The sequence below is a fragment of the Pholcus phalangioides genome, unplaced genomic scaffold (assembly GCF_987345545.1).
Source record: "Pholcus phalangioides strain wild (caught in Gottingen) unplaced genomic scaffold, Ppha-v1.0 ptg000042l_1, whole genome shotgun sequence".
In the NCBI taxonomy this organism is placed as follows: domain Eukaryota; kingdom Metazoa; phylum Arthropoda; class Arachnida; order Araneae; family Pholcidae; genus Pholcus; species Pholcus phalangioides.
The window spans coordinates 26,664,119-26,684,337 of NW_028301628.1; the positions used below are offsets into that span (position 1 = coordinate 26,664,119).

At 38.2% G+C, this 20,219-nt stretch overlaps 1 protein-coding gene and 1 non-coding gene across 4 annotated transcripts in view; both read right to left on the reverse strand.

Annotated features, from left to right (window-relative positions):
- Positions 1-20,219, reverse strand: part of Myo61F (unconventional myosin 61F) — a 70,290-nt gene that overhangs the window by 25,620 nt on the left and 24,451 nt on the right. Inside the window, exons 1-7 of one of the 3 annotated variants that reach the window (XM_089255414.1) lie at positions 11,206-11,405; positions 7,987-8,232; positions 7,690-7,821; positions 6,102-6,217; positions 4,891-5,089; positions 2,903-2,983; positions 2,595-2,774 (exon numbers count right to left, since the gene is read on the reverse strand). In XM_089255414.1, the coding sequence (XP_089111540.1) occupies positions 2,595-2,774; positions 2,903-2,983; positions 4,891-5,089; positions 6,102-6,217; positions 7,690-7,821; positions 7,987-8,082 (804 nt within the window). In that variant the 5' untranslated portion in view covers positions 8,083-8,232; positions 11,206-11,405. Of the gene's footprint in view, positions 1-2,594; positions 2,775-2,902; positions 2,984-4,890; positions 5,090-6,101; positions 6,218-7,689; positions 7,822-7,986; positions 8,233-11,205; positions 11,406-20,219 lie in introns of those variants that run through there. The other 2 variants (XM_089255415.1, XM_089255416.1) reach the window with 2 other exon arrangements.
- On the reverse strand, positions 13,689-13,807 carry LOC149064712 (5S ribosomal RNA). Its single transcript, XR_016195979.1, has one exon. It is a non-coding gene; the product is annotated as a 5S ribosomal RNA (ribosomal RNA).

Here is a 20,219-nt window from a genome sequence, read left to right on the forward strand (position 1 = left end):
AAAACCCAACCCTGGTACATACATGTGGGCATTAAATTAAAATGGATATCTGATCAAGAAACTCGAGATTCCAAAGCTTGATAGAGGCTTTTATAAAATAACATGTTTGTCAATGTACTAACCAGGTCTGATAGAAGGCTATTTCAAGCTCAGTCAGCCCGACATAAAAATTAATGCTGTAAGCAGTTCCTTCTCGCAAATGGGATGCATATAGACTATAGATAATTTTATGCAGCAGTATCAAGTTGTTGATCAGTCAACATTTAGAATGGTGTCCCACAAGTTACAGTCATTCGGGATATGAAAGATTCAGGAGGCTTTTGGCAGGGACTTTGTAAAACATTTTTTTGGGGGTTTTTTTTTTTCAATCAGTTTAATGTCACCAATCCAATGAGGATTCCACACTGGGGATGCATGCTGGAGAATCGATTGAACAAAGGCATTAAAGGCACACATCAGAGTTGCATATGAATAATAAAACCTCACAGTACCAAAAAGGATATGTGTTTCATACGAGGTTTACTATAACAGGGTTTAACTTCATATATGTCGTGGTAAAAGTCAGACTGGTAATTCCTAGGATTCACAGAATGAAATGATAAATGTCCTGAATGGAAATATCTATAAATATTGGTATCATTGTTGTGGTGTAAAATTAAGTTGAGTACTATTTTAAGTTGACAGTACTCCAAGAAAGAAAACTTTTGGCCTGGTGATCATATTAGTGGGGTACCATTTTTGAGTTGTTACCGTGTCCGCAATAACCCTTTGTGTGTCGGTGAGTAATTCTCCTGAATAAATATGTACTAGAGCATTTTAACCGAAACAATTAAGTCACAAAGAAAAAATAATATGGTAACACACAGAGGTCTAAATGCACATTAGGTTCTTTAATTCTTAATTCCAAAAACAAAATACCAAAAAAAAAACAACGATGCTGAAAACCTTATTTTACTTATCGAAAAATTATTTGATTGCAAAAGACAAGAAACTAAATATTACTGCAGTTTGGCTTTTCCTGACCACTTAACAAAATTTGTAAGAGAAAATTTACTCACTATCTCCCATATTATGGTCACTTCATTCTTGACAACCGGATTTCGATGAACAGTTCCCTTTAACTTGAACACTCAGTACGGACAGTTCGTTTTCTCATAAGTCATCCTTTGACTGGCGAATCTGCTTGGCGAATTGAACGATTAATGTCCTCTGTATCTGCTGAAGCAACGGTCCGTGCACATACTTTACGATGTCGGAGCATCAAAGTTCTCCATCTGTACTACCACTCGGGGTAGTGTGGACATGGACGAAGTAGCATCCTTAGACTGGACTGCAAGAGACAGCTGCTGGGCTTCATCTTTCGGGCATGACAGTAAACCTTCCTTCCTGGATCAGTTTGGAGCAACTGATATAAAGAGACGATGCTTCATACTGTTTTTTTTTTTTTCTTACATCTTCAAGTAAAATATTACGACTTTTGGCAGTTCAGAACTAAATGGGGTTTGAGTGACTTGACTTGGGATTTGAGTTTCAGAGGCTCTTCAAGTTACGTGGGGGGGGGGGGGGATTCTTCAACGGCGGGACCACGCTTTCTCGTGCAACTGGTCCCGATGAACTGCACTGCTCCAAAGTTTTTCAGTGATAATATGTAAATTGAGTGATGGGCGGGGCTTGAGAAAGCGCACCCTCTAATTCGTCGCGCAAACTGCGTCATCCAAAATTTTACCCGGCGATAATATCTTTGATTATCAGTGGATCATTAGGTGTGTCTCTCTCACAAAAGAAAGAATATATTATTCAAAAGAACACACATTTTCTCGTTCAATTTAACTCGGAAATTCCCAAAATTTTACAAGAAGAATCAGAAAAATTCAAGGAATTTGTTGTTGAGCTCAAACGATTGAGATGTCAAAGCAAAGCATTTAATATTTAGAATTTTCCGACAAACACATACAGTGTGATACATAAAGAGTGTGTGTCCACTCTACACAAACGATCTGTGGTTTAGATCTCTGGCATTTTATGAATATCAGACGGAATGATAACACAAGAAGAAAGGAACTAGACAACCACGAGATTCGGCTCAGCTTTCCACAATAATATAAAGACAGAAGCTCAAATATTTTCCACGCGACAAACACAATTATATTTACATTTAGCAAATTTCACTTATTTGACATGACAATTCTGGATTGAAATATGTCAGGCTTCTTTGTCAAAGGGGGGGAAAGTGTCCTACTTTTCCCACCGTGACATCATTAATAAATAACACTTTTGGAACACACAGGGTCCATCATTCAGTGAATAAATATATGACCAACTTGTAATTGCATTAATAATTAAGAATATTTTTCAATAATTATTTAGTATTAATTACATATTAGTAAAGATGAGTGCTGGTTCAATCACTGGTACAACAAAATGAGCTTTCACCGATTGGTTTTCATAATTAGTTTAGTAAAAGCCCAAAATATGAACATTCAAGAGGGTTTTTCAAACTTTTACCCTAATTTACACATATGTTTTATATTAATCTTAAAAACTAAATGTTCTGTGAATCTGTTTTGACATGCACAAAACTTTTTTCAACTCACCTGACTCAAATAGAAGTATAACGAAGGATCTCTTCTGAGATGGAGTTTCTGGAGAGTTTTTTCCCCGGCTCCCACAACCAACTGATAGAAGATATGAAAGTTCCTTTCACCTTGAGCTTGTTGAACCACCCTAGATTTTTCTAGCAAATAATTCAGAATATGCCCACCTAAAGGAGTTCCCTATACAGTCAAAAACCAAAAATATGAGAATAGAAAATTAGCTTTAGCAAAAGAAAAACGCACCAGAAGAAAAATATAATAGTAAAGAAGTTTATAGAAGTTTAACAAAGAATTGAAAATTATTTTACCATATAACTGAATTCAATGTCCATATACTTTCCGAAACGACTTGAATTATCATTTCGATTTGTTTTAGCATTCCCGAAAGCCTGAAAAAAAAGTTTTTGAAATAAAATAGTAAAGAAAAATCAGCTTCTGTGAAATCTATTTAACAAAACAGTGATTAATCAAAGGGAAAGTTTTATGAATTCTTTCTTTACCCCATAAATTCAAATACAGATATAATGGTAAGTAAGTTTCACAGCCGTCGTCAACAGAAAGTTTATCCTCTTTTCAACTCCAGTCGTTTGCATAATCACACATAGAGATGAGAGGTGATGTAAAAATTTGAGAATTAAGAATATTATTTTTTTTAAATAATGAATTTTTTTTTTACCAATTTTGTTTGTTGTGAAATATAATTTGGTTTTCATTGCCTGAAGAATCTAAAACAAAAATTTTTTTTGGCATAATCACCTCATGATGACAATTTTTAGTTTGAGAATATTCTCAGTCATGGCGAGAAGTTTCAAAAGTTTTTGTTATCAACATTTCAAAAACCTCTAAAGATTGAAAAATTTATTTTTAAAATTAGATAAATTTTCAGGAATAATTTCAAAGCAAAACATAAAATCAAAGTCAATTGACAAAAGAGAAGCCATTCTTATATAATCACTTTTGTTCTAAGATACAGAAGTTTATTTTCTTCAATGCACACACACTTAAATTTTGTATATCATTCCCATTTCTTTGCGAGTTATGCAATTCAGTCATGTTGGTTTCTTCCGCTTGCTTTTAAAGTTTTATATCATGGGCTACAAACTTTAATTTTCCCTGTCTTTTTGACGGAAAGAGCGACAGGAACAGACTCTGGAAAGCCTATTATAAATTACTGGAGAATATTCTCAAAATCATTTATAATAGCAATCCTCCCAGAGAATATTCTCGAATATTCTACAAAGATTATTCTCAAGAATTTTACATCTCTAATCACACAATAATCAAGTTTGCATCAATGAATACTGAATTAAAAGATTTTATTGCTAAGACTTTCTAAGTGACTGAAGTCAGACTTTTAGTGAACTTCGGTGTTTAAGACTGTGTGTTTATCATGTTTGTGGTTTTGTAGGCAGTGCATGTTTGTTGCATGGGCAAATGGGACGTGCCTGAGGTCCACACATTTCAGGGCCCCAAAATTACCGGTGTTCTGTGATAATTGATACATAATACTATTCTGTAACTATGTCTCAAAGTCTATAACCATGCCTTAAAGAACAGGATATGTAAAGGAGCCTAAAGTTTCATGTTTGTCAGGGCTGAACTTAGAAGAAAAAGACCTTGATTGCTGGGTACTGTTTTGCTTTGACGACTTATGAGCATCATCCATGAGTCTTGTCCAAGCACAGCCTTCTAGGCGATGCTCAGTCAGTCAGCTGTTAGAAAGTTCTCAAGACAGTTCAGACAGAACAGGTAGCACCACGTCAAACCAAACAAAACCGATTTAGAGGAGTCATTTAACACAGAGCACTGACGAACAACTTTCATTGAAGTACAGACAACTGATATATCTGGATACTTTTTGTGCAATGCACCTTGCAATCAAAATCACATGAGTTGTGCTGAGCCTCCAAACTGGTTTTGTCTGGTTTAGCATAACTTTGTGTGTTTGGTGTGGACCTGTTGTTCTGGTTTAAGACATGCAGCTAGCAATGAAATCATTTAATTTATAACACAAACTTAGATGAAAAAAATCTCCTGGTGATAATGCTAACATAAAAGAGAAAGTTAAGAGAATGAATATCTTATTAACAATCGTCTCTTTACCATCCCTCCCTACGTGGCTTCTTAGCAATACTTTTCCAGATACATCAATAGCTTTACAATATAAATGAGTCTACTTTTAATAACCTGAATTAACTACAAAAAAATTAAATATATATGTATATAAATATGTCAATCTACTATCCATTAAAATTTATACATTCTAGGTGAATAAATAGCCTAAGCTTTTACATACCTCCAAAACTGGATTAGAAACTAACAATTTGTCTTTGACATTTTCAACAGTTGCACCGTGATGACTTGCAGCAGCCAGATAAAGCAAAATTTTCTTCGAAGCTTCGGTTTTACCACTCCCACTTTCACCCGAAATGAGAATGCACTGATCCCGACATTCTCCACGCATAAGTCGATAAGCTGTATCAGCTATCGCAAAACTGTAAAATACAATAAAAAATTACCATATAATTCTGACTATATCATTATTTCTCTATCTTCATGACAAATGATAAATAATGGAAAGTTAAATCAATATTGGGAGATACTATGAATAAATTTAAAAAAATCCTGCACATGCTGCTGCCCAATTCATCCGAATTGATAAATCCTGGATGACTAAAAATCTATGAGTGATTACTAAATTGAAGTCTGGCAATGGAAACAAAATCAGAGTTCATGCTTGTTAACCAACATAGAAAAGGGTTACAGAGTCTTTGGAACTATTTTTGTGAGAAAATACTGTGCTTGACACTTAAGGAATTTTGTTGTGAGATATGGCTGGCGCGATTTGTGAACGTCACAAAAATAAATCAGACTTAGAATCCAAATAACTTCTGGACAATACTTTTCAAGACAATTTCCAATAACTCGCTGGAAAGATTTAGATCAAAGTTTCTAATAATGTGACTTACATCTCAGTATGATGCTATTGGATAACATAATAGGGTCACAAACTTCAAGTACAAAAGCTGTCCTGTCACACGTTGGAAATTGGTATAGCTTGGAATCCCATCCTGCTATCACCTTACGTGAGGTTTTGTTGGATTCCTCCAACCAATTTCTACAAGAACATAGCGAAATAAAAGCCAATAAGGGGCATTTAAAAAAGAATTAGTCAAAAAATTGAAAAATTTATTTCACTGCAAATAATGTAAGATATGGCTAATTGTTTTTATAACATCGAAAATGATTTGAGAGGATAATACAGGGTTTGGGGTTACCAAAAAAATTCAAAGTTGTTAGTGCTTCACTCATTCTACTACTTCACTAATTAACATATTCACATTAAGAATTTACAACAGTGTCTAGACAGTTTTTTTTCAATTTGTTGAGCCCTGTATTACATGTATAAAAATAAATGCAAAAAAGTCTTGCTCATTGTTTAATTATAGATAAATATTTATTCATATATGTAGTACAGTTGATACAGGTTTTTGAAAGTGAACTTACATATGAGGTGGAAGCTCAAAGAAATTGACATTTTGGTACTCTTCAACGAAGTCTTGTCCATATATATCCAACTGTTTGTATGGATTTATAGATATTAGGACTGGTCCGATGTAGGTCTGGAAATATTAAAGGATTAATTCACAAAAGAAAGAGCAACACGGACAACATTTCTCGACATTTCAACAACTCTATCCAGCTCTGAGGCAAATGAATTTTCTAATGGTAAAAACACAGAAGATAGAGATGACAATGATAGCATAAATTTGGCAAAGAATAATGACAATGCTGCCTATCTGAAAAAAACATAATTCTTCTACAACAATATTTTTTCTTGATTCCCTTAAAATATCCTTACACAGGCACCCCTCGTTTTAAGTGATTAATTGGTTCCACAAAATAGTTGCATAAGACCAAATCACACAAAGTGAGTTGAATTTAACATGAGAAAGATAGGGATGGGGGGGGGGATGGTTTGTTTCAGAAGGATAACAAAAACTGCACCCAACAGCCAAGGAACTTTTTTTAATAAACTAATTATTCAAACTTATGAATAAATCCCATGAATTTAACCAATATTAACGAACTAAATAAACTTTTTCTGTCTTCACTGCTCTTCACTGATTAATTCCAGTAAGTGTGGATGTTTTCTTTCCTGAAGAGCATGAGTATGATATAGATAGGCTACTACTTTACCGCACACCAACTCCGGTCATATATCGCCATACGGCAATTTCCAACCAGAGGAGTTGGGTGGGAAATGAAGGCTCCATCCATCGGTGGTCGCCCTAGGCAAAGAACTTGCTTCTAAAGTTCTATGCCCGGCTTCGAACCCATGTACCTTGATGGTAACCTTCATAGTGTAAGACGAACATCTTACCACAGCGCCACTCGGGCCCAATATAGATAGGCTGACAATAACTCTTTTTAATGAAGCCACTGAGATTTGGCTGACAACCATCACTTCTTATAAAGAGTTTAGTAGCAAAGCCAGAGTGTTCCACATACTACTCGCAAATATAAAATTCCAGTTTCACCACCACTGTAACCACTTTTTTTTCGATTGAATGACTTAATCAAACTTAAAAGTTTCTCATGGCATGGTCAATATCACTTCTATATCCTTCAATCGTTGTTCATCAATGAGATCTGACAAGTTGCATTCAAGAATTTCTTTTATACTGGTCTCAGCTTTTACATCATTAAACCCAACATATTACGTCATCAAAGGATTTAACCATGTTATCCTTGGTTTGCAAGCCCATTTCCAGGATTAAAGTTAAACTTCAAGCCAAATTTTGCAGGTTGGAATTCCTAAAGTTAACTTTTCAAAATCACATTACAGCAAGGGATACCTGTATATGGATTTCACCGTATTTTAAAAAAAAAATTCTGATAGGTGGTGCCACTATAGAACACGAGTTATATGTGGATATTTTAATTTTAAACAATGTTTTTTCTATTCACAAAACCACACAAGGGTTTACACAACTCAAATCAATAAATCAGTAAAAAAATACTGGCCTTTGCCCGACAAAAATATATGTTTCACACATAAATACTTTGAAAATGAACGAAAGTGCCAACTCACATAGATGTGATCTTCTCTAAACCTCTTCCTCAAATTCTCGATGAAAGCTCTCTCATTCTGATAGTCTTCGAGTAGCACAAAGTCTTGGACACCGACTCTGTTTCGAGCATGCAGAGCATTTTCCATACTTCCCTACGAACAAAAAACAATCAATTACTGATGAGATTTAACATTATGATTTTGTAGTAGGTGCTTCCAAGAACATACTTTCCCACCAACTGTGATCTTTGGTGAGCCCCTCTACAATGAACTTATAGTTTAATAAGACAAAAAAATCATAAGAATTGTCCTGAGCACCTGAGCTGGACTCCATGATTCCACATCCAATAGAATAGCAGGGGCTATGGGTATCCAGCCAAGGAGGCCCGCCGCTGTGGTGGTCGAAAATGTCATAGCGACGGACGTGCAACGTGAGGACCCAGGTTCCAATCTCACTATTGTTACAGTGGTGCTTGGCTGAAGTTGGTTTACTGTAATTCCCAACTTTGAGAAGCAAATGTGAGCTGACAGTTAAATAAAGTCTCGCCACAAAGAGCAACAGACCTACAATGATAAAATTATTCAATCATTACACTTCACTCATAGTTATAAAAATTGATGGCAGCACAACACACAACACGCATTACAGAAACAAACTTCATGTCACATTCCAGGGTTGAGGCTAGGGTTGAATTTTTCATAAAATGTGAAAGAAAATCTTAGAGTGCGAAAGAAGTAGAACACAACTCTGGTCTATCGCCAAAGGCAATTTACTACCCATCGAGTTGTGCCACTTACATAGTATAGTGTTCTTTGAGGCACAGCCATAAGGGAGTGGGCCCATGCCTGCAGTACAAAAGACAGCCAATTTCTTGGGCCCTGTAAATTTGTGGCCCACTGGTTCCATTCACCCATGCGCAAAACACAGGCACTAGTTCTTTCTTTCTTTCAATCCGAGCACAACTCATGTCTATTGCCATGTACAATTTACTACCTAGTGAATTGTACCAGAAGTTTAAGCATGTGCAGGACTCCCACTCAAAAAATGAGAAAAAGTAGGAAAACGCAGGACTAAAAAGTAGGATGGGGGAGGGTAACCCCCTTAGACAACATAATCATAGCATAACAGAAAAAAATTCCTAAAAAAAATTTTAAATAATTAAAAAAATAAATAAATTTAATTTTGAATTAACTTTTTTTCCCCTAGCACTATTTCAGTCAAGCCAAAACAAAATGACAAATGACTTGGCTACAAAACCAATTTTTGGCCAAAACAGTGCACTAGCAACCACAGATAATTCTTTGCTGTCTCTCCTCATATATATACATTCTTTTTTCGAGTCTTCCAAAGTGAAGAGCTTGTCAACTCTCTTCGACAAGGTACAGCAGAAGTAAGTTTTTTTAAGAATGACGCACCTTTGAGACCACTTTCAAAAGCACAATGCAAAATGCATAAATTACAAGATCCGTCGTAAATAAGGCAAGGTGAACCAGATAGTTTTACTGTTTTGTTCACATTTTACTGTTCAATGCCAGTGTAATCATTTTTGACAAATGAAGCACTTCCATTTCTAGCTCTTTGCTGAGCATTGTAAATATTGTTTATGCCTTAAAAATACAGAAGGCAACTGAATGCTATTGGGTAGCATCAGAATCACCAAACCTAGAATAGGCCTACGTATCCAACTGCTTTGAAATGCAAACTGTTGTTTTACCTATTTGCACCATAATTTTGAATGATGAAAGTTACTGTCCAAGACCATGAAGTAATAAATACAAAATTATTTTTTCATCCAGACAGAAGTTTTTAATGACTACTATACTTGTTGAACCCTCAAACTACGCAAATAAAAAATTAATCAACCAAATGGTCCACATACATCCCTCCCCCTCAAATAACCTTAAAAATGATATAATTTCTGCTTTGGCAGAATCATTAATTACATTCTCCAACATTTGTAATATATTTGGCAATATATCAATGATTTCCTGCTCAATTAAAATCAATTACACAAATTTTGTCGATAGGATTTGGTAAAAAGTAGGAAAAGTAAGACAACTAGAAAGTAGGACATTTTACCAAAAAGTAGGTCGAGTGGGAGCCCTGCATGTGTACCTAACAATCTGAATGTGTATATTTTTGTGTCTGATTTTTTAGTGTTGCCATCTATATTTCAGAAGTGAAATGTAATGATTGAATCATGTCCCCTACATCCAGGAGCAGGGCCCCAAAGCAGAATGTGCCGAAATCTGCGACATAGGTCGCAGAACAATTACCGTACTGCCGAACAATTTAGAAGAATTTTAAGAAAAAGTGCAAGAAGGGGATTTTTACCGCAGAACATTTCCAGTCAGCCGAGGGCTCGTCGCAGAACAGTACTAAGCATTCTTTGGGGCAGGCTGGGATCTTTGGTGGGGGCCTTGGCCAGATTTCTTTGGGCCCTCATATAGTTAATTTACTGCGTGAAAAAGCAAAAAATTGTAAGACTTGTCCCGGGCACCAGGGCTAGAGTCCTGCCAGCCCCGCGCTTGTGAGGATACCATGGATTGAATATTTGCAGTGCTATCTTCTTAACGCATGGGCAGTAGCGGATTAAAGTCGGCAGAGACCCCGGGTGCAAAAGAAAATATTGGGTCCCTTAAATTAAAAAAAGTGTGGAATTTTAATTTTCAGGGTCTTTTAGAAGGCAGGGCCCCACGGTTAAATCCGCCTCTGCACATGGGCACGGTGCGGGGTCCTCAAGAGAAATGAGTAATTGAATTTTTCTGGAGTTTGTCTGGTAAAGCCTCAGAAAAATCCCTTGATGCTGTTCTTAAGACGGCCCTGAATATTTGTACTGTTTGTAGGCCTGTTGCTCTCAGCGGAAAGACTTTTTTTTAAAAGGGGAGATCGGCTCGCGTTTGCGCCTCGAAGTTGGGAACCACAGAAAACCAACTTAAAAAATTAAAGCCCCTGGTTACAAGACCCCTGAACATCCGAAGCCCCCCCCCCCCTCCCTGGGCCATGTCCGGTTGAGCCCTTAGCTCTACAGCGCCGTCTTAAGAGCATTATGGGCCAAATGATTTTTCTGAGGCCCTTCCAGGCAAATTTTCGAAAATCTCAACTACATCCCATTTTTGTGAGGCCCCCCCTCCCTTTTCTCTTGAGGTGCCCGGGTAGGCCCCATGCCTTAAGACGGCACTGTAGCTCTACTTGGGCGACCCTACATTCAGTGCCGTCTTAACGCACGGCCCGGGGCCTCAAGAGAAGAGGGGCCCCACAGAAATGAGATCTGATTGAAATTATTTAGAATTAACCAGGTAGGGCCTCAAAAAAAAATCAGTTGGCCCGGGGGCCCATGATGCTCTTAAGACGGCCCTGCCTACATATGAGATCAACCAAATTCAAAAATTTCATGCACCAGCGTAAACAGTAGGCACGTTAGCAACGCACTTTCAAAAGCTAAATAAACACAACCAGGAAGAAATTATACAATAATTCCCCTCCCCTCCCTAAACTAAAATAAATAAATTGTAAACAATGGGGAAAATACTCACAGCGACCATGTTTAACAAAAAAAAAATACCACGTGGAGTAAAATCCACTCGACAAAATTGTAATTAATTAATTCAACTTCTCATTGGCTGCGAGACCGATTCGAACATGACCGCGAAATAATCATCATCATCGCCAAATAACCGCAACAGCTGCGACGATGATGATTATCGTCGGGGAGGGCGGAGGGGGAAAAACTAGCGACAGTGGCGCCGCCACCGCGGAATAAGGAAAAAAAAAACGCGGAGGGGGAAAGGGAAACAGAGATAAAGGGATTTTTTCTTTCGAGGCCAAACCAATCACGTGACCGAAAAGTTTTTACTTTTGTTTGTGTGTTTTGTTTCTTTTTTCTTCGGGGATGAGGGGGGGGGGGGATCGCGCATCATCAATTTGTAAACAAAACACGAGAAAGGAATCCCGAGCATCCGATCATCACCACTCATTGACCATTTTATCTCAACAAAAACGCGAATTTCCGATTTATCTCTTGAGAATAATTTCTTGCTTCTTATCTCCTCCACCCCCCGTGTAAGCAATAAGGAAACAACCTCCTGTAAACAAAAATGATGTGAGATCTCTCCCTTTGCCTCTTCTCTCCCTTTCCCATTTGCTGTGACATGGCAAAACGCCAAAGTATTATTTTTAGTGATGCTCCGGGTGTGAGTGAGTTTAGTTTGGGGATGGTTATGCCTATAAGTATGGAGTTTTTTTGTACCAAGCAACGAGCCCTAATTATATCTTTACGTCAGGTGCGAGCGAGCTTCACGAGCGAAAACTGCACGCCCGTGTAATGGTGGGCCCTTTCATTTTAATTATACGTTGCCGATACACCCCCCCCCCTTACGCTTTACCTAAGATAGCTTTGATCCTCATTTACTATATCTAAATGTGACTATGATGTCATTTCTATCATGGCCGTCTCAGCAGCAGCATCATCGAGGTTAGGGAAGGGGGGGGGGCACAGGAACATAATGCACTGAAAGCTAGGTCCGAATCCACTCCCCCCTGAGAGTCCGAAATGAGAAAAATTGGTCTGTCCTACAGATGATCTTACGAACCAATACAACTAGCTTATATAGGGTTAAATTTGTATATCCTGGGCCCACCCTTCATCTCTAATATTTGCCACCAGGGCCGTCTTAAGAGTATCATGTGTCCCGAACCAAGTGATTGTTCTGAGGCCCCAAAGGCACCTATCTTTCTCTGAGGCAAATTTACGTGCATAAAATATAACACTCGAAAATTTTAATCAGATTTCATTTTTATAAGGCCCCTCTTCTTTTGAGGGCCCCCGGGCCGTGTCCAGGTGGGCCCATGAGTTAAGACGGCACTGTTTGTCACATATCTATAATGTCGGTGTTAATACTCTTGATACTCCCAATACTTTACGCCAGTGGTTCTCAAACTTTTGTCACCCTCGGCTACTTTGCCCAATTAAGGATTCATCTGCAGCTTCCCAAAATAGTTTGATAGTTATTCTCACTCATAAGAAAATCATTTCAAAGCATAAACGGGCACACAAATATCCAGCTCACCACGGCGCACACTTTTAGAAACACTGCTTTTTATGCATATAAAAACTAAGACGGCCCTGTCAGGAGGGTGACTAAGAGCATCATGGACCCTGAGAAAAAGTGATTTTTTTTCTGAGGTCCCTTACCTGATTAGAAATTGCTGCTTACTATTTGCACATGCTTAATCTCGAAAATCTTATCCAGATCTCATTGTCATGAGGCTCTCTATGCACTTAAGGCAGACGTGGATCCAGAGAGGGAGGAGGGTTCACCCCTTCCAGGAACCGAATAATATGGGTAAAATGGACCTGTGTCCTGTAAACTCGGAATGATCCGATGAACCTACACAATAAATAGCTCCTACGTATAATTGAATTTGTACCTGACTTGAGCCCTCCCCCCGGGGCCGTGAGCAGGCGCAGGGGTAACATATCCAGGGTAATATCTCGAGAGAGGCGATTTATTATGCAGGTTCATTCGATCACCCCGTATTTTACAGGAGAATTTTCCCCATAATATTCGTGACTTTTTCCCCCCTTTCCTTCTCTGCCGCATTTGTCGAAGCAGCAGCCAGCCCCTCCCCCCCCCCCCGAAAATGCTAGGACACGACTGATAAATATGGAATCACATGAAAACAAGGAACTCAAATTTCTCATGTTTTTCAGACCATGAGCAGTGTCCCGACTACGCGGTACCGTTGAACAGTTGAACCATACATACAGTTGAACCATCATCAGTAGGACCAAGGCCATCTTAACAGCATCATGAGCCGCAAGCTCGAATGATTTTTTGAGCCCCCCCCCCTCCACCACCACCACCACCGCAAAAATTCTGAAATAATTGAGAATAATTGCTCTGCAAAGTCATGAGGCCCCCACCCCCCCGACAGACCAGTCACGACCCAGGCTCTGTCCCTCCAGGTATATAAGCCTTTTACCCTTGCGGGTTGGGTCGCGCTGGGGAGAAAGTGATGCCAACAGCACGCGGTGTTCCCAGGTGGTCACCCTCCCAAGTACTAACCGCGCCCGATGCTGCTTAACTTCGGTGATCGGACGAGAACCGGTGTTTTCAGCATGGTATGGCCGTTGGCAGGGCCCCCCCCGCACCAAGAGGCCCATTCATAAGTGAGCCAGTGCGTTAAGATGGCCCTTAGTGAGATTCGCAACAAGCACAAGCGTATTAATGGGGTTGGGGGCCCTTAGCGGGCTATAGTTCCGGGAGGAAAATTTGAGGAATGAGTGGATCAAGAAAATTTGTTAAAATGGGAGAAGAAGGGGCAAAATTTTTATTGCCCGCTAAAAATCCACCTCTGCCTATAGTCTGTTTCAGGTTAACTTTGCAGTGAAGAGAAAGGTAGAGAGTGTATTCCTTCGCCGCAAAATATAGTTCTCATATATCGGAGGTTTAAGATGAACCTTTATACATAATATTTCAATTTTTTTCTATGATTTTGAAAAAAATACTGAAAAAAAATCGTTTTAACCGATGTTTACTTGTTTAAAATTTTTAAATTATAAAAAATATTGGTTACCATTATTAAAAACCCATAGCAACGGCAACGACACTCTGGCGCGATATCCTAGAAATTTTCCCCGCCAATATCACTGTCGTGTTTTTTTTCGTTACACAATTATATACTGTATATATACATTTTTTTTTTCGTTATTTGGTTGAATTTTCCATAACGATTCAATTTTTCATTCAGCTTTACATGCAGTTATAGGCTTACATAAAAACGAATATTCAATCAGTTTTATTTTCTCCTAAAAATAGGCTTCAGTGAGTTCAGATATTCACTCATAGATTACAAGAAGTGTTTCTCTTCCACGAGAGTGCCGATACTATTGTGACTTGTGAGAGGCCCTCTATGGGTGCAGAAGTTTTGGTTATAGATCCTCTTTTAAATTATTTATTTTTTGCCATGTTTATGGGATAGTTTTAGTTTCCGATCACGGAGAGTGTTGACAGAGTCGCGACTTCCACTCACACGAACGGACGCCATCTTCCACCCACCTGTTTCTCCTCATGCCCCTTGCCTATAGCGTCTCTTCAGATACAATAAATGAGTGGGGGGGGGGGGGGGTCCACAGTGGTTTGGGCTTTCATCTTTTATGTGACAGTTGTGTCTTAATTTTCACCAGAGATAGCCACGCTAAAGTTCTCTGCTCTTCCATTCCTGAATACTATATTTTTGGTTTTTGAATATTCGTTGTAAACAAAACTCCATAAGAATAATCCGTAATAACCATGAGCAGCACATCAACCGTAACAAAAGACTAAAGCTGTCGGGAAAACAAGTGGCATCGACGTATACCGTTCGGGGAAAGGGGGAGGTCGAGTGACGGAAATTTCGGCAAGAAAAGTGAGTAGAAAAATTCTAAACTTTTCCGTATCATTATTATTATTTGGTGCTATTCCTGCATTTACATGTGAAAACAGAGTTAATCTGCTTCTTCTTAATTTATTTAACATTAATTTTTTCCATATAAATTGAAGAAAAAATTAAAAATCCCCAAGTTTTTGAGAGCCATGGTTAATGTACAGTATTTTAAAATTACACGTTGCTTTCATAATATTGTTTAGATTTTTCTTTGTAAATAAATTTCAGCTGAGGGAAGGGAAACATTGCAGAAAAATATTACTGTTTTTGAAATTTTTAATGTTACTTACGGCACATCAATGAAGAGTAAGTGACACGCTGATAGAAGATAATTGTTTTTTTCTAAATTTTAAAACACTTTCTAATCAAAAAACAAAACAAATGATTTCAAAAACCTCACTTTAATTTCTGAAAGTATCGGCAGTGGTTTTCTTTTAATTCTATAATTATTACTAATTTAACTGTACAATTACGTTACACGTAAAAAATATTTTTCTCAGTGAGATTGGCGAGAAGCGGCCATACCTTACCGAGGCTGCGCGTCGATACATTGGTTAAGAGGCTTTCGTTCCCATAGCAACGAGTGATGCGGTTCCCTCGTAGCTTCCCCTTCACTGCAAAGTTAACCTGAAACGGACTATAGAGAGCGAGGGTTTGAATCAGTGATGATTTTAATCAGTCGATTTTGACCATAGGGCCGCACCTAGGCTGAATTAGGTGGGCCTGGTGCCCTCGGCGTTGGACCAGGGGGGGGGGCTGAATTCACTCTTTTAACTCAGGGGTTCTTAACCTTTTTCAGCCGCGACCCAAAATCAGCAACAAGATCGGCTTCACAACCCATGGAAACTGTTCGTTTTTTAAAATTAGTGAAACCAGTCACGCAATGAGTGCATTTGTAACAGGACAGAGTAAATGGATTTGTACAACCTATTTCGGAGACCCATATGAATCAAGTTTTTGTCATGACCCATAGCTCAGAAATCCCTGGCTATGAGTGGGTTTTGTACGACCCATCCTGGAAGTCACTGTGAATCAAGTTAAAGTTTGGTTCGTGACCCATAGCTTAAGAATCCCTGCGGAGTTGTACGAGCCATCTCGGAAGCCCCCGTGATCATGTTCAATAGCTCACGAATCCCTGGCTATCAGTAGATTCAATCGATCTATTTGTGAAGCTCCAGAGACCCAAGTTTGTGTCGGCACCAATAATTTAAGAATCCCTGCTTTAACTGGCTTTTCTACATTACACGGGGCGCTAAAATGAGTGCTTACACTCTGCTGACAAAGCACCTAGTTACGGTCCTGCCCGGTCATACACTCGACTAATAGGAAATAAATAGGAAAAACGAAACTGTGAAGTCACCCATAGCCCAGTTTGACTGATGTCAGGGCCTAGCTGTTGGGAAACACAGCTTTAGATGGTCTAATGCAGTGGTTCTCAACCTTTGGAATCCCGCTGCCCGGTTTCATTTGTTTTTGTTAATGGAAGGCCCGGTCAGACACACAACTAACAGAAAATGAATGGGGGGAAAATGCCAATCACTCACGGCCCAGTATGAATGATGTCAGTGGCCCGGCGGCTGAGAAACACTGGCCTAATGGCATACCGAATTCGATTGAAGTCTATCTTCTTAAACATCATTTAAGAATTTACAAACATTCGCTTCTATTAAACCTTTTTATTATTGATATTCCGATGCATTTCTCTTCTAGTTCTGATACATTAAAAAGAGTTGACCTTTTTATTATTAATATTCCTTTAATAAGTATCTAATAGGAAATTATGAAACATATTGGCCTGGACGACCTGGCATCACGTGGTAATTAACGACACTAAGTGTTTCTCGATTTTATCGTTTCTTCGGTAATGAGAATGACCTCTTTTATCGATGGGCTACTTAACGATAGAAGATTAAGGAGGAGGAAGAGATTTGATTGAAGAAAATAATGATCGATACGAGAAACCCTTACATCATTCATCTCCTAATAAAAGTACTTGTACCCTTAAAAACCCCGATCACATCTGAAAAACCTTGTATACAAATAGAGCTTCTCGTCATCCCAGAATTTCCCGATTCTGAAATACATGTATGCTCGGTCAAAATTTTTACATGCCCCTAGCATGTCGGACAATATATTTGTCCAGCCCTGGTTCCTATATTCAAGCACCACGAAATAAATCGCAACTCGCATCAAGTTTTTGTAACGTTATTTCAATGGTTCAGGGTCATGAAAGGCATCGAGAATTATTATTTTCATTGATCCTGAATTTTGATCAATTTTGGAATAATTTTTTTCTCTGATCTCGGAGTTACCACTTTCATCAATTATACTCCTGAATATTATGCATGAAATTTTGGAAGACGATTCCATTCCCGATTCAATTATTTTCATAAAAAATTAACTTATCAAAATGATCAAGTATTTTGTAAATTATTACGGAATTTATTTTCCGGATAAAAAAAAAACGATAAGAAAGCGAAAAAATATGACTGAAATTTATACGTGTAAAATCAGAAAATATCTTCCAAAGTCAAATACAGATGACACTGAAAAACGAAACTAATTCATCTCGTATAGTCATTGTTGTCTTGAAATGGACGTTTCATTTTGTCTGTGTTGGTGACAATTAATGTTGGTACTGGTTTTTTGCTTGAGTTTAATAAATCTTCCTGATATACAGTATATATTTGTTGCTTTACTTGGTCCTTTTGGCATAACTTTCAACCACCCCTGGCAATCATTTTTTTTTCTTTATTATATTTAGTAGCATTGTTTTATGGCTTGAGGTTTACAAAGACGGACGGAAAAAAATCATAAAAACATATTTCAGTACATTTTATTTTGTTGTTAATGAGCTCAACTTCCTTGGATATTGTTGGAATGATGGATTGACGTATAAATATTTGAAAAAATAAATTATTTTTTATAAGAAAATGAAAAGAAAAAAATATCGTTCAAATACGACATGTATCAAAAATGTATTATTTGTAGCTGGCACTAGATGCCTCTAGTGAACCAAAACTAATTTACATTGAAACGCGTAATTTTTGACTGAGTGAAATAGATGCATTTTCTCAGGGCGTACCGAGTCTATTGACTCCCATAAGCTTCCCTGTTTGATAACAACACTAAATATGTACAGTATAATTAATGTATCGTGCGCTAAAGAGTCATCGTTAAAAATTCACCGACATAACAATTCACCAGTAGAAAAATTTGTCGAAAAATGACATCGACATAGTGAGTGAGTTTGCAAGTGAGTGATTTATCAAGGGGAGCCAGGGAGTTAATGCGCAAGCAAATCAGCGCGTGAGTAAGCAGGTGAGCGAGCGAGTGAATCACTCATACGGTCACTTACTCACTTTGAAACTCACCCACTCAATCAATCGTCCACTCACTTTGAAACTCACCCACTCAATCAATCGTCCACTCACTTTGAAACTCACCCACTCAATCAATCGTCCACTCACTTTGAAACTCACCCACTCAATCAATCGTCCACTCACTTTGAAACTCACCCACTCAATCAATCGTCCACTCACTTTGAAACTCACCCACTCAATCAATCGTCCACTCACTTTGAAACTCACCCACTCAATCAATCGTCCACTCACTTTGAAACTCACCCACTCAATCAATCGTCCACTCACTTTGAAACTCACCCACTCAATCAATCGTCCACTCACTTTGAAACTCACCCACTCAATCAATCGTCCACTCACTTAGCCACTTACCCTCTCACTTGGTCACTCATATGGTCACTCAATCAATCTTCCCCTCACTTAGTCACTTACCCTCTCACTTGGTCACTCATATGGTCACTCACTCAATCGTTCACTCATTGGGTTTCTTATTCGGCTACTCACTTGGTCACTCACTTGGTCATTCATATGGTCAGTCACTCACACTCTCTCTAGCTTCTTCGCTTGCTCATTCACCAACTCGTTCGGTTACCCACTCGCTCACACATTCACTGATTTGCTCAATCAATCGGTCTCTCACTCGGTCACTCACTCACTGGTGACGAACTGTTCCCGATGTATTTTCTTAGCGGTAAATTTTTCTATGAATTGCGTGGTGGTGAATTGGTCGGTGAATTTTCCATAAATCATATAATGCATTGCGATAATAAACAACTTCATTATACGACGTATGACCATGGAAGATCATTATTCTCTCCAACCTGATCTCTTCTTTTTTTGGCATGCATCTCTGTTGCCAGCTTTATTCAGACACGCACCAACGGCAATTCATCTCCCTCCTCACCAAGGTGAAAAAGGATTCGGATATTCTCATCCATTGTTTCGCAGCAGAGTTGATGACATCCAGGATAATCGCCTTTCTTGTCTGGGCACAAGTTTTTTTTGTTTCTTATTTCCCCTTTCACTCAAAGAAGAAGAAGAACGACCAGAAAGTATATATTCAAAGACACTTCCCGAGTTTATCTTTATTACTTGGAAGTGTGACTTGTCCTACCCATTGAACAGCGTCGGCATTATTAATGAGACTGGAGATGAAAGCGAAAAAGACGTTCGTAATTAGGACGGAATACTACAAGATGCACAAAGGAAATAAAAGTGGCCGAAATGCAAGTAGTAGACGGATTTTAAATAAGAAAACCCGGATGTAAGATAAGTCTTCACATAAAGAACACGAAAAGACGGAAGAAAGCCCGTCCAGTCGCGATGAAGAAACAAAAATTATTTTCGCGAAAATCAGAGCAGATTCTTCTCGTTTTGAATCGTTAAGACCAAATGAGGACGTGGTCTGTTTTTATCATGTCTGTAGATTGGTCCATTAACCCTCTATGGCAGGGATCTTCAACGCATGGAGCGCGGGCCACATTTAGCACTCGGAGCTTTTAGTCGGGGCCCACCGATCACTTTCAGAAAATGGTCGAATAAATGATTAATTCTAGAAGAAATGAAAAAAATAATTTTAGGAGAAATGAAAGAAATAATTTTAGAGGAAATGGATGAAATATAATTTTAGGAGAAATGGATGAAATAATTTTAGGAGAAATGAAAAAAATAATTCTAGAAGAAATGAAAAAAATAATTCTAGAAAAAATGAAAAAAATAATTCTATTATTTCAAAGTAACAAACTCAAGTTTGTTGTAAC